Here is a 17,312-nt window from a genome sequence, read left to right as displayed (position 1 = left end):
CAGAAGAATGCTAGTAAGTAACAGCTGAGGCTAACGGGTCTGTTTACAAAATGTATGCAGGTTAATCAGCCATCATTCAGTTATTTGAGATCGTGCTGAGCTAGACTGTGAAAGTTGGCTGCTGAATTCTGTTTGTATTTGTATTTATGAATGCAACTTTTATTGGTTGTCGACTTCAGGTCCAAACCAGTAAAATAAACTATTTAACAAGTTCTGTTTATCAGTTTATTACAAGTACATTAAATACTAAAACCAGTGCCCAATGTTGATTTAAAATTGAGACAAGAACTAAAACTGCTATGGCAGAAAGCCAGAACTCCTCTGTCCACAAATGAGAAGTTTGGTTCTATTTTAATCTTTACACTGCCGCACCATTTCCAGCCCGTAACGGACAAAGTGCCTTCTTACTACCTCTTCACGACCTCTGGGTTATTCTGAAATTTGAGCATGTACTACAGCTGCTGAGAAAGCTGAATGTCAGATGATCTGGCTGAAGGAGGTTAGGGCTGTGCACAGAGAAAGGGTGAACAAAACAGGCAGCGTATTCCCTTTTCTGCCTCAGCTGCTAAACTACAACACAACTTGGTGTTCTTTCATGTCACTCTAAAGGGCCCCAGTTACAGTTGCTTTTAAGACAATGAGAAGCTAACACAATATGCTAGAGTGTGTGATGTTTTCAGGAGGGGAGGTGTGCACTACTGGTTCTGACTAGTGGAAATGTTCTGTGTGGTTTAGAGGGAGCTCCCTGGATAGAGCGTGCAGGAGGAAGCACGTTTACAACCAGTGAATGCAGAATCTGCACACTCTTTGCACATCAACTCAAACCACAATCACAGATTTTTCAGTGGGGAACTGGTAGATTTAAACCTACCCAATGTCTGATAGACCTGCATCAGACATCTGCATTCTCACAAATGCAGTGTATAACTTTTCACAAGCCTTCAAGTACCTTTTTAAAAAAATAAAACTTGCCTTTGATTACTATACACAGTCATGTAAAAAGAAGTAAGTTTAATTGAGTTTCTACTAGAGCTGGGCGATAGAACGATAACGATATGTATCGCGATATAACTTTTACTCGATAGAGAAATTAAGCTATCGCGATAGACCTCGCCGCTCTTGTCCTCTTAAAAAAAAAAAAAAAAAGTCAGCCAATCCAAATTAAGTAGCGCAGAGCCGAACCAATCACAGCCGCAGCGTCACGTCGCGTGACTTGTTACGTACAGCACAAGTGCCAAGCCGCACGTGTGTTTGTTTGGGAAGCAGCCAGCGGGTAATGGAGGAAATGAGTGTGCCGACTAGAAAAATCAACCGAGCGTGACCGAAGAGAAAACAGATGATGGTTCCAATGCCGGAGAGATTGTCGAACGGAAGAGCCATAGAAGCTCCGTAGTGTGAAGGTATTTCGGCTATTTCAAGTCTGACAAAAAACAGAGTAGCGTGCACTGTAAATTGTGCCGAAAGCAAGTCTGGAAATACAATAAACTGGTGCATGTGTCACACTGTGCGCCACGTTATTGTTTCAGTGAAATGAATTTCTACAATACTGTTACTGTTAATTCTACTCTCTGCAGTGTTTAAATGCTTACATATACACACAGTTACTGTCCGTCCACACATACGACTCGGTTCTGCTTCTATGCCCCAGCTTTGTTTACTTTTTCCCACCGAGGCTTCTAGACTTCTGATTGGCCAACATTTCTGCACGGTTAGGAATCTAGCGCCACCTGCTGCTTTGGCATGTTCATAGCAGCGTTTTCCTTCATTTCTGCCTTTATGTGTGGACGGGATTATTTTTTAAAACGAAAACGGAAAATCTCCGTTTTCAAAAATACCCGTGTACGTGTGGACGTAGCCTCAGTCTCTAACTGGAAGCGCTAATTCGTCATTTGGCTTTTGTCAGACTAAAGTAACTGTTAAAACTGTTTGAAAAGCTCAGCTATACAACAAGGAGAGCTTGAGAATTTCCTTTTAGTTCTCAGTTTATTTGATATTGACAAAAGTTAGTCAGTTTTGTCTGTTCTTCTGTAAAACAAACTAAGATTTATTTTTAGAATTAATATTTTGTTTCTAAGTGGAATTGACAATTTAGTCTGTTTCGTTTGTTCTATTTTGAAACTTAAACGCTTTAGCGGCTGCCTTTTGTGTAGTTTGCAATATTTGCCTTTATTTATCTGAAAAAGTCTCATGTTCCTTAAGTACATCTACCCTGTTGAACTTATTATGGGAAATAAATATTTAAATAAAAACAAGCTGCTGATTATTTCACATTTTACTTGTGAGCAACGGCACATTTAAATCTTACAAATTCTTACAAGTTATTTGGCTTATATCGTGATAGATATCGTTATCGCCTGAAATGAAAAAAAACATATAGTGATATGAAAAAATCTCATATCGCCCAGCTCTAGTTTCTACAGTGGATTTTCTTATGTGCTCAGTTTAGTTTCTACTGGATGCTTATTTTTATTTTAATAATACAGACTTGTTTGGGGGGCTTTACCGATTACAGATAACAAAACAAGCATAACACTTAAGACTCAGTCTCATTTACAGTAAATATAAGCGCCAATACCTTTTTGTTTGATGCACTGACAAATATGTCAGAACATTTTTTTTCCCTTTTAGTTTCCGTACTGGGTCTGCAGCTTTCCTTTAGTTTTACTTCTCTTTTTTCCCAAAATATATATATTTTTCAATATATGGTTTCCATATATGGTTATAATATGATTTCTAATTTTTTTTTTATATTTTTATTTATAATAGAGAAGGGTATTTGTCTGTAGTAAAATTTGGGAAGTTCAGATCAAATATTACAATAAATACTTTTTTTTTTTTTTTTTAAAACTTCATCATATGTTGAAACCCACTTCTCGGGAAATAATTTAACCAAAGCCGTCTGATGCTGGTTGTGTTGACAAATTTGACCAAAACTTACATTTCCTGTACCATTTTTAAGTTAGATTAACTAAAACATACATAAACTAACTTAACTTACTAAAGTAAGTTGAAATTCTATTTTTTGTTGTTGTGGTTAAAGTTAATAGCTTTGACACAGACTCATATAAATTGCATATTTAACACCCATTCCGAATGTTATCTATGCATGGTATTTAGCACAATATTGCACATCACATGTTGAAATAAAAACAATAAAACAATGAAATCCTAACCTACCAGAGGCAACAATTATAGCAACAACTGACACCTCAGCCAAACACAAAGATTTGTCCCTGTGTTTCCTAGGAAATTATTTATCGATTTGTTATCCGCTGGCAGATATGATGGAAACTGCCTGTGTGGGACAACTGTCAATCGATGGGGGTTAACAGAGTCCACTCCCCCCCTGTTTAATGTAACATTTACATGAACATCCAATCCAACATCTTAATATTTGCTGATGTTTAGAAAAAAAAGGTTTGGGAAAATGTCTGAGATTGTTGACGCTACAGGAGGTTTTACAAGATTTTATCCTACACATTTATTCACTGTGAACTGTGGATAAAGATCAAACCACATTTTATCAATACTGAACAAAGAAATCTCGATCATTGCGAAGGTCTCACCCATCCACTTCTACCAACTATTTGGGTGCAAGTTGTGGGTGCAGCAATCTAAGCGCGGACACCCAGACCTCGCTCTCCCTAACCACCTCCTCTAGGGACACGAAACTATTCCTAAGCCAGCTGAGAGATGTACAGTCTTAGCTGTTTCCTGGGTCTGTCCCAAGATGTCAAACACCTCATCTATGATCCATCCTGGTCAGATGCCTGTACCATCTCAATGGACTCCTTTGATTGTGGAGGAGTAGCTGATCTCTACTATTACTCTGGCCTGCTAACAAATGACCAAGCTCCTCGCCTTATCTATAAGAGCCCAGACATCCTTCAGAGGAAGCTCATTTTCTGTGCTAGTATCCTAAGCTAGAGGAGAGGAAAACATATGGACACAACCTTATAATAAACTAAGGGTCAATTACAGCACAGAACATTTAATACTTAAAAGCTACTATAATTTAGCGCATGCTTTAAAAAAAAAAAGAAAAAAAAGAAAGAAAATAGTCTGGGTACAGCCCATTTGCCTCAATTACACACATTTTCCTCACTTAAACAAAGTTTAGCATCTTATGATGGGTTCGCCAAAGTGAAGTTTTCACACACTGCAATTACAAATTCAAAGCTTATGCAAAGATGCAGCACTGTGTCACAAAAGTCTATCAGCTGAGAGTCTTCCATAAAATGTTGATTTTCAAGACAATGACAATCAGACAAGGACAAGCTTACTGATGCTGTTTTCTTCCATTTCTCCATTTTTAAAAATGTTTTTAAAGACATTAAAAAAACAAAAAAAAAAACAGGAGCGCTGGGAAAATCTGAAAATATGTTACTACAACTTGTTGCCAGCTATCAGCTGCACTCTTCCTCCTTCTGTTTGCTCTTCTGAACAAACAGTTCTCAAAGATCCTCCAAGCAACTGTACTCTCATAAATAAAGCTAGGCAAAACTTTGCTTCCCATTTGGTGTGAACAAACCTTTAGTCACTTCCATTAAAGATACAAAACAAGACAAAAGGAAACAATTAGGCCTGTGCAATGTGAGGCAAATCTGTAATATGGGATAACAGTTGTTCAGTACTGCAATGATGAACCGATCAGCTATACAATTCCTATAACTTTTAGCTTTAAAAAGGTCTTTTGCAATTTGTTTATTGTGCAAAATACAATTTAGAGAAGATTAGACTGATGAATATTTTCACAGATAAAAAGTCTGTTTCCTTCTGCTGGCTTTTTGTGATGCCAGCACATATTTGATTTTAGAGCCATGTAGGATGACTTCTGGTTTCACATTTTAACCAAACATATACTGTGGAAAAAGCTAATTTCCAGGGCTGATAAATGAAACAATAAAAAAAAAACTATACATTCATCTTCTTTTAAAATAATACAGCAGACAGAAAGTGAGAAACAGATGCACAGCGCAACAGATTTTTCCATGTAGGAACAAGCCATGGACCACTGTGACTGTGCCACATTTAGGTTGCTGACAGAAAGACCCACACCACCCAAACGTAAAGTCAGATCTAGTTAGGAACCAAGGCTCAGCTGAAAATTTCACTCCAAGGACAGAAATATCAACCTAAATGTAGCAGCATGTATTTGGAAAGTAAAACATTTCCCTGGCTTGCTCTCAAGGCTTCTGGCTGCCATGGCAACAATGTTGGTCTGTGAATGACTCATCTTTTCAGTGTCTATCACACAACAGGAGCTGTAAGCACTCCAGCCTCTCCACTGCAGGAGGGAAGAAGCATCTTTGCAGGCTACTATCTTTTAGCACCTGATAAAGCTGGCTGCAAAAATTTCCATTCTTAGAGTTACTCCAGAAACCAGAAATAGTGCAGATAAAACCATTGTGACTCATTAAAAGTAGGTGCAGTTTGTGCAAAATGATGTAAGGATTTCTATGTTGTGCCAATTAAAAACATTTTTTTTCTGCAAGTTAACACTGTACTTGTGATTTTTGGCTTTCAGGCAACTGAATAAACCAACACTCTTATCCAATTAAAGATAGTTCGAGGTTGACTGGCAAAAATGATAATTTCATAAACACCTCAATGTACAGTATACTGACAGCTCTTCTAGTGTACTGAGCCTATATGTAACCACAACACAGACTCTGTTCTGTAAATGAATCATGACTCACACAACTGAGTGCTACCAGGCAACAGATGGCTAATCAATAAGTGTAAACATGCTAGAAAAATTGTGGTTACTCTTGCAAACTTCCCCAAGTTGCACGTATGAGCAGACATGGGAGTGTTTGGGTGATATTTATTAATCTGGCAATGATGCCTTAATATGCACGGGTAGTACTTAAAGTGCTCAGAAGACTACTACTCTTTGATCTGATCTGGAAATTTGCTGCAAGGAGAAGGGTCACTCACAAAGGATGTGGATGACTTTAAAATATATAAAAAGTATAAAAACAAACAAACAAACAAAAAACAAAGTAAAAATTTATGCAAATATTTTGTCCTAAATATATATATTTTCCTGTTGTTTCTGGTTCCGACTGACAAACTAAAGGACAAGCATGCTCCGTGGCAAACAGGCAGTAAGCATCCCCTGAAAAATCTTCCTTTCTGATACTTGATGTTTTATTCAGTCTCACCCAAACCAAGTCCATGAACTCAGTGGGGAGTGGGCCATTTTCCTACAAATTTTGGAACTTAGGACCTAAAATCCTTTTTTAAGACCACAGGTTATTGCCCTGTCATGCTCATCAAAAGAGGGAGCTTTGAGGCACAGTGTTGGTTTCACATTTTAGATCTAACGGCTATGCCCATCTTCTAGAATGTCTATGTGAGTGGTATTTGTGCAGCTTGTTATAGCACGATGTCACAAAAGTAGTCAAATGTATTTCCTAGTAAAAAATTGAACTGTACTCTTGTTTGAAGTGCTAGAACCTGCAGCCAGTAGAGAACTGATTCATGTGCTGCCATGCCGAGCTCACAGAGGGCAAGACCACCACCTGAAATCAAAGTCTGTCTAAAAGCCCCTGGAGAGACAAGCAAATATAATGCTCCATAATTTGCCTGTGACAACATACTTGGAAATTAAAATGTTTGCATGCATTATTTAGACTGCTTCTACCTACTTTCAACCACACATACACACACACATGCAGAGATGCCCCAAAGAGAAATACTGTAATTGGCTAGTCTCAGAGTCACATGGTGCTGCACTGACGAAGTATATACACAATATTAGCAAAACGGCTGATGGTTTTAAATACAATTATTGACAAGCTGTTAACATAAGCATTAAATATACTGGCATTATATTTCACAAGTTCAATAATTCCTGATTTCTGTAGCAATACGATTTTTTTAAGATCCCGCAGCATTTGCGTATGAATGTATTTCCATCTAAATATCATTGCTTTGTTTCCCTTAGCTGTTACATTTATCAGCTTTTTTGTACTCTTTTATACTGACCCACTTAAATAAAAAAGGTAACTTCATACTTTGAGTAGATCGTGTGCTTAAGTCCTTCCCAATAAATAATTGAAACACTAACGCTTATTAGAAAGGAAAAGTGTGCTTGTAGAAACTCTTTATACTCATTTTCCTACAAAATACAAATAGAAATAAGATTTTGGGGGGAGGCAAAGCAGGGCACAATAACCCAAATGAGCAGGTCAAACATCTGCAAACCCATTACGAAAAAAAAAAAAAAAAAAAAAAAAAAAAAAAGAATTAAAAAAAAGATTTTCTCATCTATCTGCCAGCAGTTGCCACAAACATGAGGTACAAATCACCCTCCAGCTTTCAGTGGAAGAACGCTGGATAATTTGCCTGTCACTTCCACCCTTGTCAAACCAGCATCTGTCATGTTGTTTCAAGTCAGTTTGTGCACATTGCTGTGGTGCAGTGCTCAAATCCTTCCCAAAGCCCCCATCTTTTTGATCATCTGCTTTCCAGATGCACCATAACAATAAAATATATTTTCAAAATCTACAAAGCCTTTTTTGCTGTTGTATAACTATAGTCAGCATTAATACCAACACATTTTATTGCCAGCATTTAAGAAGTTGCATCATGTTGAAAAGTTGCAACTACTTGATCAGGCAAGTCTGCTCCTTCCTTTAGTATCGACAAAAAATGATCATTTGATATGACTTGCTGAAGTTATAAGTGAAAGAAACTTGACAATTAAAATCCTGTCATCAGTTCTTTGATCACAACAGTGATAATTTCTCATATCACCATTATAAAGCTCATTAACTCGTCATTAACTGTCTGTATTTATATAAGTCAGACAATTTCCTGCACAAAGTAAATGTACACATTGTTATGGATGAAACTCACTCTGCAACCAAGTGTGTGTATGCAAGTAGGATTTGTTTTACCTGCCGGTTAAAGGTAAACAACCAACAAGTAGGGCTGGGCCATAATATAGTGTTCACTGTTTTTTGTAAAACATGCAAGCAGGGCGTTGTTATTGCCGTATTTGTTGCACTAAGGTGTTCATAAATCTGGGAGTAATCTGGGTCCAAAAACTCAGTCCGCTTCAGGTCCCAAAGTCAAAACGAACACTGCAGCACACTGAGAGTTAAAAACTGTCTAAATTCTTTCATCTTTAATAAAACAATCAGCATTGCTGCTTTACCAAGTGTAATAATTAAGTTTAACATCCAGGGATCCATGAAAACAGAATTTATTACATTTAAGTTAAATGTAATAAATTCTGTTTCCTGCTAACTTCTAACTCCGTTAAATGATTTAACGGAGTTAGAAGTTAGCAGGAAGTTAGCTCGCTAGTTTCGCTAGTTACCTAAGCATGATATAGCATGTTCTGACTGAGAGATTTCTGATAAAAATTTAAACTTACAGCTCTGCTATCACTTCCAATATAAATGAAGATAGAAAATTAAACAGCAGTGATGTTTGTAGGGTTACTGAAGTTGGGCTAGGTGGTATATACCGTAATGATGTGCTACATCAGCGGTCCCCAACCCCCGGGCTTTGGACCGGTACCGGTCCGTAAGTCGTTTGGTACCGGGCCACGAGAGTTGAGGCTCAGGTGTGAAATGTATGGTTTTCAGGGTTTTTAATCGGTTTTGAGCGTTATTTTGTTATCGTTTTTATCTTTAACTCGGTTTTCCTGGGTCTTTTCACGTGTGTTATGAATAAATCTTCTTTTTTACGGTACCGGTACTAGTTTTATTTTGTTGTATTTATCCGCAACACCTTAAAGGCCGGTCCGTGAAAATATTGTCGGGCATGAACCGGTCCGTGGCGCGAAAAAGGTTGGGGACCGCTGTGCTACGTGATCGCTAGTGACATAGCTTTGTTAGCATAACATAAACAGTGAAGCTAACACTTTTCCACTCGATAAAAGTTAACGTGAGGGTTCCTGATGGTTAGAGACAAATGCAATCGCATGGCAGGATGCTGTAAACAGACCAAACTTCAGTCAGGAGAACAACTGAGATAATCCATCCACAATACGAAGTTAGTCATTAATATACTGCAACAACATGGTAATAGAGCAGCTGTGACAGAATACAGCATTAATGAATCAATGGTACAGAAGTGCAGGAAGCAAGAAGAATGAGTTGAATAAAGTTTGATTTATCTGACTGCTTTGTTTCGCTTAATGTGCCTTATAATCCCGTGCACCTTATGGTCCGAAATACACGTATTTGACTTTTTTATTTGTTTCTATCATATATACAAATTAGATGCACACTAATCACATATATGATTCCAATCTGTAAATCCAATGAGCATATCCTGACATGCTACAAAACAATATGATACTATACAGGATAACTCGCCGGGTTGTTGATAATATGGGTTTACCACAAGCTTTTGACACAGAAGAAATCATGGATAAAAGCTCAGCTTGGTATCAAAATGTAGGTAAAACAACTAGCCCTTGTTATATGCTAGGGCTGCACGATTTTGCATAAAATGAGAATCATGATTTTTTGGCTTAGAATTGAAATCACGATTCTCTCACGATTTTCTTTTCCAGTATAAATATTTATTGCACTTATTAACTGCACATCAACTTCGTAACAGTTGAAACTGAACATAAAAACAATAAATAAACATAAAAACAACAAATGTCTCACGTTTTGTTGTTGCCGCAAAATGTTGTACTGCTTGAAATTTCGTCTCCACCGTTGCTTGACACTGCGTGTATAGAGCAGGTAGTGCAACAATAGAAAAATAGTTGGGGGACGGCACTGTGTAGCGTTTGTCTAGGCCGGGTGTTGATCATTTTCCTAAATCCCTCGTTTTGCACAGTGTTGATGGGAGCCATATCTTTGGTCAGGTAAGTAATAGCCTCCGTAATTTCTTTGAGTTCGACGTGTATAGGGAAGCGCTGTATAAGGTTCCCGTTATTGGTGTTTGGGTGGTTGACCGGAACGGATTTTCTCCTGTCACTTTCTCGTCATCCCTGACGTGCTCTCCGTTGTTTTTTCCCTGCTAATTTTAACATCACACGGCACAGCTTCTGTGTCACGTGGTATAAGGCTCCGCCCTTGTCATTTGTTGAGCAGGAAGAGTGAGCGCTTTTTTTCATGCAGAGTACGTCCCGGATCAAAATGTGGTACAATCGTCGTCGTAGGTTTTTGTTTTGTTTTGTTTTGTTTTTTAAATCGTTGTCATTTGGAAATGAGATCGCACATAAGTATGAATCGAGATCGCGATTTTCTAACGATTAATCGTGCAGCCCTATTATATGCTATAACTTGTTTTGATCAGCCTCTAAACTACATGGTACTATAGCCCAAGAACGTTTACCCAAAATGCAGTTTTTCAAGTTTGCTTCAGTGAAACCTCAGGAAACAGAGCAAACATCCATGTTACCAGTGCTTGCTTCTGTTACCCTGTGTCACAGATATTACATCGGTCCATTGGCACTGCTATATATTGACTTCAGATTGTGAGACTTGAAGTTAATGTAAAATTAATTTTCTTGCAATTTGTAAATGTAAATGTATTTTTAGTTGCAAGAATTTCACATGTCTACTCCTTGTATATAAAGACTTTTAAATCAGACCTATGTATTTTGAGGACCTGTAGTTTCCATATTATAAAAAGGTAAAACTTTGGTATATTTAGTAAAGCCTTAAATTTACCATACAATATAAATACACACCTAATTCTGAAGGGGTCAGGTGAGAACACTTCCTAAAAAACAACATTGCAAAGTCTACACAAGTACAACTGGTAGGCATGTAACATAACAAACACAACCAGGCCTCCACCCCACATGCCTGTCTCCACCTAAAACACACAAACAACAGACTCCAGGAGGTTTTATACCAGCCTCCCGTGTTTCAACCAAGCAGTGTCACATTTCGCTTGATGATCACATTTTGCTGTCTTGCATTATCTCCTGCGCAGTCAGAGGCTGTGCTTACTGGCTGTCACTGACATGAGAATGAGACAAGTACAAAACAAACGTCATGGCATGTAACAGGTGGTTCTTGCTTTCTCTGGTCCTTTCAGCCTTGTGAAGCATCACAGGAGACAAACTGCAGCACTGAGCTTTAAATATTGAGCTTGGTTCAGTAAAGTATGGGAGTGTGTATGGGACTCCCTGCCTCATCCTTATTTGTTAAGTATTGCAGCAATTCTGCCTCTAGCAAAAGAGTTATATTTCAGTATGTTTGGACTAGGAATCCCTTTACAATAGCTCACTATGTAAACTTCTCAGTGTGAAAAGAAAAAAGATTACAGCTTTGACAAAGTTGTCTTCTCTATTAAGAGCCTGTACCATTAACAACATACAGGAGACAACAGAAGCAAACATTTTATGGCTTAGCGGTGTCAAAGGTGTCCAAAAACTATGCTCCAATATTAATTTTAAAACATGCATAATAAAACCACTCAAATATGCATTTCCCCTCATCAGGTCTAATCACAGGGGAGCTTTTAGATACAAGCTGCAACCATTAAGCTCACATATACAGTATAATTAGTTTCTGTTAACTGTTATTTACACACAAAACAGCCTGGAAGAGTTGGTGCCATTAGACAACTGTTATGGCTCACTAACATTTACCTTTACTTGTTCAGCCAATATCCACCCACTTACGTCCACTCATTAAGCTACGCTAAATCATTCACCCGTCTCCTTGCACTGATAGCTGTGTGTCTGAAGCAGAGCTGCACCTAGCCCTATGCCACATAGCTGGTCTGACTTTGACAACACAATATTGCTCACAGATAAGTTGGGTCTTACAACTTTTCAGGTGGTTATCCAGATTCCCTTTCTGTGTCCTTTGGGTGACAGTCACTGGTTGTGGGAGGAAGTTGATTCTTAATTTTCTCAAGTAAATTTTAAATTACTGATTTCATAATCAAAACTAAAATATTTACTGACAACCACACAGTCTGTAGTGCCAAACTGCTGTCACTTTTTTGTTGGGTTGCACAGAGATATCAAGTCAATATCTGTATGGGCCAGGAACATCCTTGCTTACCAATTGGTATATCAAATAAGATGGTATTTACCTTAACAATCCTTGGGAAATATTCATGCTCTCTCTATAAATGGCACAGACAATTCAAAACTTAACACAGCCTACACTTCTCTCCAACCAGATTATTCAAAAGCACTTCACCGCTGTGTGTGAAATGTCCAACTGAGCAATGAAATCCATCTCATCAGTTTGTGCAGTGTAACAGATTACAGATTGATTTTGGGGGGGTTCATGTATTTGAGCTACTTATCAAGGCGTTTACCAGGGTGCTTCCTTTTGCTCCTCTTACAGCACTGTTTTGGGTGGTTGATTTGAATAGCGTGAAGTGTCGTTGTGAAGCTCAGGCTTTATAGACAATGTTAGCAAGAAAAATTGTGCTACAATCTTAAAAGTCTGAGATACATCCAACTTACCAGTTTGGTGGCTGAAGGAATTAGAAAATGCGCTACACCCGTGTCAAACAAAGCAGGTCTCCTTCAGAAAATCTGGCTACCAGTCATCAGCTTGATTGAAAAACTGAATCTTTATTGCTTTTATAAATTACAATATAAAATGTCCTACTGTAATATCAACCCCTGCAACACAAAATAATAAAGTTAATTTAGTCTGTTTTTAAGCTTCTGGTATTATTCTTTTTCATATTTTTAAGAATTTGAAAACTTATAAACAGATATTTTAAATTATTATATTTGTTTATCAAATGGGCAGAGATAACAGGAAAAAAAAACCCATAAAATTCTGTTAAGTCAGGCAAGACAAACTCTTACCCATCAAAGGCCAATTCTGAGGCAAGGGTGACCGTGGCTCAGAATGGGCCAGAATGGGTTGGGAAGCGCATCTGTAACCGGAAGGTCGCCAGTTCGATCCCTGGGCTCTCTGTCCTGGTCATTGTGTCCCTGGGCAAGACACTTTACCCCACCGCCTACTGGTGTTGGCCAGAGGGGCCGATGGCACGATATGGCAGCCTCTCTTCTGTCAGTCTGCCCCAGGGCAGCTGTGGCTACGACTGTAGCTTGCCTCCACCAGTGTGTGAATGTGAGAGTGAATGAATAGTGGAATTGCAAAGCGCTATATAAATGCAATCAATTATCATTATTATTATTATTATTGTGAACCAGCTGCCTACAAGCTTGAAAATGCAATGCATGAAGGTAACTGGACTTCTTTAGGTTTTTGAGGACAAAAGGGTTATTGACCCACTATTGATCATGTCAGTCAACGTGATGCTCAGAATCAGCTCCAAAGGGGATAGTCCCCACTAGGGTTTAATTACCCAGGACTCGTTGTTTTAGAACTGAAGAAGCCTCTTGGATGGAAGCCGAAACCTCTTCAGAAACCTAAAGAAGTCGAGATGCCTTCTTTTTCAAACCCTCAAGACTACCGTGGCCTGGTTTACTGAGACCCTACACAGACCGTGCTTGCCAAAAAATAAAATAAAACGGTAGAGTGATGAAGAGCTGTACTGGCTGGACTTTAAAAAAAGGAAACTATTTTTTTGTGTGTGTACAAGACAAGGAATAAACACTAAAATCGTGGCAAATCAAAAACTTATATCAAAGCCAAATTGAATTTTCCAATCAGTGCATCAGGTGTAGAGACACTGATCCTTCAAAACACCTTGACGCAAATACATAAATCCTTCTTAGCCACTAGAACAACATGGCTCTGGGGATGTGCATTTGTCATTACACAACATCCAGCAAGGACAAAACAAAAAACAAAACAATGGGTCAAGAGATGTTAATACAACTACTGACAAAACTGTCCAAGAATACAAAACCAATGTAACATACTTTGGCACAGAGCCTTTTCAAACACCCTTTGGTCAACTCTTACAAGCTGCTTGCAAGTGTTAATAGGTGTGCATTATTTTTTGGCAGGTTTCTGAATACAGGCCAGCTTTAAAATGTGTAATGCATTTCTGGCTGCATGCACAGTGTACCTGCAGTGGATCCGGCAGTGTACACACACACAGCGGTCATGACAGGCAGACTATTTTAAGCGGCGGACCCCTTCATCCTCTTACCTTTGAGCTGCGGCAGCGGGGAGAGCTCGACCGGAGCGGTGTGAGTGCGATACTGAGAGGAGCCCTGGGATTTTCTCTGCTTCTGTGCCTTCCTCATGGACTTCCTCGTAAACCCATCCACTTTCTCTGATGCGGAGATGGCCGACATTTTGATGCATAAAATTAAAAAAAAAAAAAAAAAAAACTACCTTGACACTTTTTGCACTGTATCTCCTAGGTCATACGAAAAGCTTCCTTCCCCTTTTCACATCAGAAGGTTTGTGTTATTTTTGTATGATCCAACATGGTCGGTCGGTACGGAGGTTAAGCTGTGCCCAAAGACTGCATCATTATCTTGCTCTATGAAATACGGAGGAGGGGGATAGTCTTCAAAATACGAAAAAATACGAATTTAGTCACACGACACCGCCCACACTACACAGCACGGAGCGACCAACACGACAAGAATAAGCTCCTAAATTTCTGACATTATTTTTACTGCTGCATTGTGATCGAAAAACGTCTACCTGTTGCAAAACATAAGAGAGGCATTGCCGGATTGAAGCTGTCTACAGTAGACCTAAGCTGACAGTTAGCTAGCCTGCTAAAATTAGCTGACGGTTACAACAATTTGCACCGCTGCTGAGGGGGGGAAAAGTTACCAAAGAAAGTTGCCCCGTTTACTTTTTGCAGCTCTTCGGTAAAACACACAGTCCGCGTCTTCGAGCACTGGTTTAATCCTAGACAGAATTCTGCTGAGTGTGTTTTTGAGAGAAAAATTTTTATCCGCGATCGATGAAGTTAAATTTCGCTCGTCGACTCATTTAGCGCTTGAAAGTTAGCCTCATCCACCTAAGAGAAACTTCACCTTTCGCCACACTTCCGAATGAATAGTGTGAGACTGTTTCGCTAGCACGACCTCGATAAAGACCGAGTATTGTCAAAAACAGCAAATTACTGGATGTCGAGCTGAGGCAGGCAGCCGTAAACACTCCCAGCGAAGCCGCTCCGTCACTGTGTGTCTGTGAGCTTGACTGCGGAGCGCTGACGGGGGCACGTCACTGATTGACGTTGCTAACAGCCAATCAGAGGCGAAAATTTCAAAAAACTAGAACTTTTTAAACCAATCGAGCCGCGCAGAAAGCGGGACTTGAACATGTGACATGTGAAAACAAATAGGTGATGCGGTACAGGCAGTAGCGTTAAACAAAAACTGACACACGTCTCGTAGCAATACATTTAAAATAATAATAAGATAATATAATAAGAGTTCCATTTGTCGCCGTGTGTTTCTTTGCGCTTTTTAAAGAAGTACCCCACTTATACTTTCAGTTTTTAGCCACAGATTGTTTTAGGATTTAAAAAAGAGATCCTGGGATATTGCATTTGGAAAAACTCCGATAACAAAGAGACTGAAGAAGTCACTTGGATGAGTGACGAAACGTTTCTCCCACCGAAAACTTATTAAAATATTTAAGTGTATATTTGAGCCTGTATGTACGCTCCTGACCCCCGAGAGAAAATCCAAAATAAATTCAACCATGTGCACCCTGGTCATTAAAGATGTATGCTGTTCAGTCATTCCACCCTGGAAAACTGATAATAACTGTATGTTATTCAGGAATTCACACACGCTTTGGCCCTGCCTGTATCACTCTCTAACTCAGGGGTGTCAAACTCAAATACACAGTGGGCCAAAATTCAAAACTGGAACAAAGTCGCGGGCTAACATTAATATTTATTGGAAAAAAAAAATCTTCCTCCAGATATAAGAATGAATCTTTTCTTATGGACTCAAATAAGTTTTGCTGGAAAACTGAATATAGAACAAGCAAAGCTTAATACTAAACAATATATATATTAGCTGTATAATACCAGTAGGCCTGCTCTAATAGTAATTTGGTATGGCTTCACGGGCCAAATGTAATTAGGCTGAGGGCCAAATTTGGCCCACGGGCCAGAGTTTGACAGCTATGCCCTAACTCAATGCCTTCCGCATTACATGCTGTATGTGTTTATAAAATACAGGTATAAAGCCTAAAATAAGGGCCTTTCCACAGGAAATTGGGTTTCTATTTTAGTACATTTACTTTGTCTGTAATAGAGACAAGAAGAAAGCTTTCTTTTTATCACTACACTTACATCAAAAGTAACACAAAAGAAATCTAGAATAATGTATTGTAAAATCCTAAATTATGAAAGAAAGTGCCATAGAGCTAAGTCCTGAAACCTTTGGCCAAATTCTAAATATGGATTGTATAAAGATGTTAATAATTAACATCTTTAATGTTAATTATTGTCATTTATCTTTATCTATTTAGATCAATCTTGTAGTAGATTTTTACCATTTTCTTTCCCTATTAATTATTTGCTATTATAATGGAAACGGAACAGTAAGTGTTAACAAGTTTTTCATTAGACAGGAGTCTATGCAGTCCCTCACTGTTTCCACGGGAATTTAGAGGGTAAGTAGTGCTACCAATCAAATGCACTTCATAAAGCGAAGCATTTAGAATTACCAACATCTTCCCAAGAGTGGACGTCCCAGCAAAGTCACCCCAAGGTCAGACTCTACAATGCTCAAGAAAACTACACATTCACCTAGAGCTACATCTCAGGTCTCAGTCAGCATGCTAAATGTTAAAGTTCATGGCAGTACAATTAGTGCTACCATACCAGGAGAAAACATTGTAGCAGAGCTTAGGGTTGCAAAATTACATCTGAACAAACTTCAAGCCTTTTGGAAAATGTCTTCTGGATGGACAAGACCAAAGTGCAGAGGTTTGTCCATAATGCACAGCATCATGTTTTGAGAAAAGCAAACACGCCATATCAGGACAAACATCTCCTACCAACTATCAATGGCCATGGCGGAGTGGGGGGTGATTTGGGCTTGTTTTGCAACCACAGGACCTGGGCACCTTGAAGTCATTGGGTCAACCACAAACTCCTTTGTAAATCAAAGTATTATAGAGTCAAGTGTGAAGCCATCTGTCTCACTGCTAACGTTTTGCCAAAATTGTGATATGTAACAGGAGCACAGCGGCAGTCAAAGTCTAGACCTCAATCCGACTGAAATGCTGTGCATAAACTTTGCCCACAAACCTCAATGAACTGAAGTGACACAGTTAAGAAGAGCGTGCAAAAATTCCTCCACAGTGATCTGAGACTGAAAGTCATACAGAAGTCAAATATTTAAGTAACTACCATCAAATACCAGTATACCATCTTTTTTCTTTAATAACTTACTGTCCATTTTCTCACCTATCATGCTTTTATGTTGGGTTTGTGTGCTCTTCAGTTCA

At 38.7% G+C, this 17,312-nt stretch overlaps 1 protein-coding gene across 1 annotated transcript in view; it reads right to left on the bottom strand.

Moving 5' to 3' along the window:
- Positions 1-15,082, bottom strand: part of ppp2r5a (protein phosphatase 2, regulatory subunit B', alpha isoform) — a 57,590-nt gene extending 42,508 nt beyond the window's left edge. Inside the window, exon 1 of the mRNA XM_026143355.1 lies at positions 14,029-15,082. Within this exon, the coding sequence (XP_025999140.1) occupies positions 14,029-14,176 (148 nt within the window). The 5' untranslated portion in view covers positions 14,177-15,082. The remainder of the gene's footprint in view (positions 1-14,028) is intronic.
- Positions 15,083-17,312: the final 2,230 nt, after the last annotated feature.

The sequence above is a fragment of the Astatotilapia calliptera genome, chromosome 15 (genome assembly GCF_900246225.1).
Source record: "Astatotilapia calliptera chromosome 15, fAstCal1.2, whole genome shotgun sequence".
NCBI classification, from domain to species: Eukaryota; Metazoa; Chordata; class Actinopteri; order Cichliformes; family Cichlidae; genus Astatotilapia; species Astatotilapia calliptera.
The sequence above is the reverse complement of the archived record's forward strand: the minus strand, read 5'-3'. Positions and strand labels throughout refer to the sequence as shown.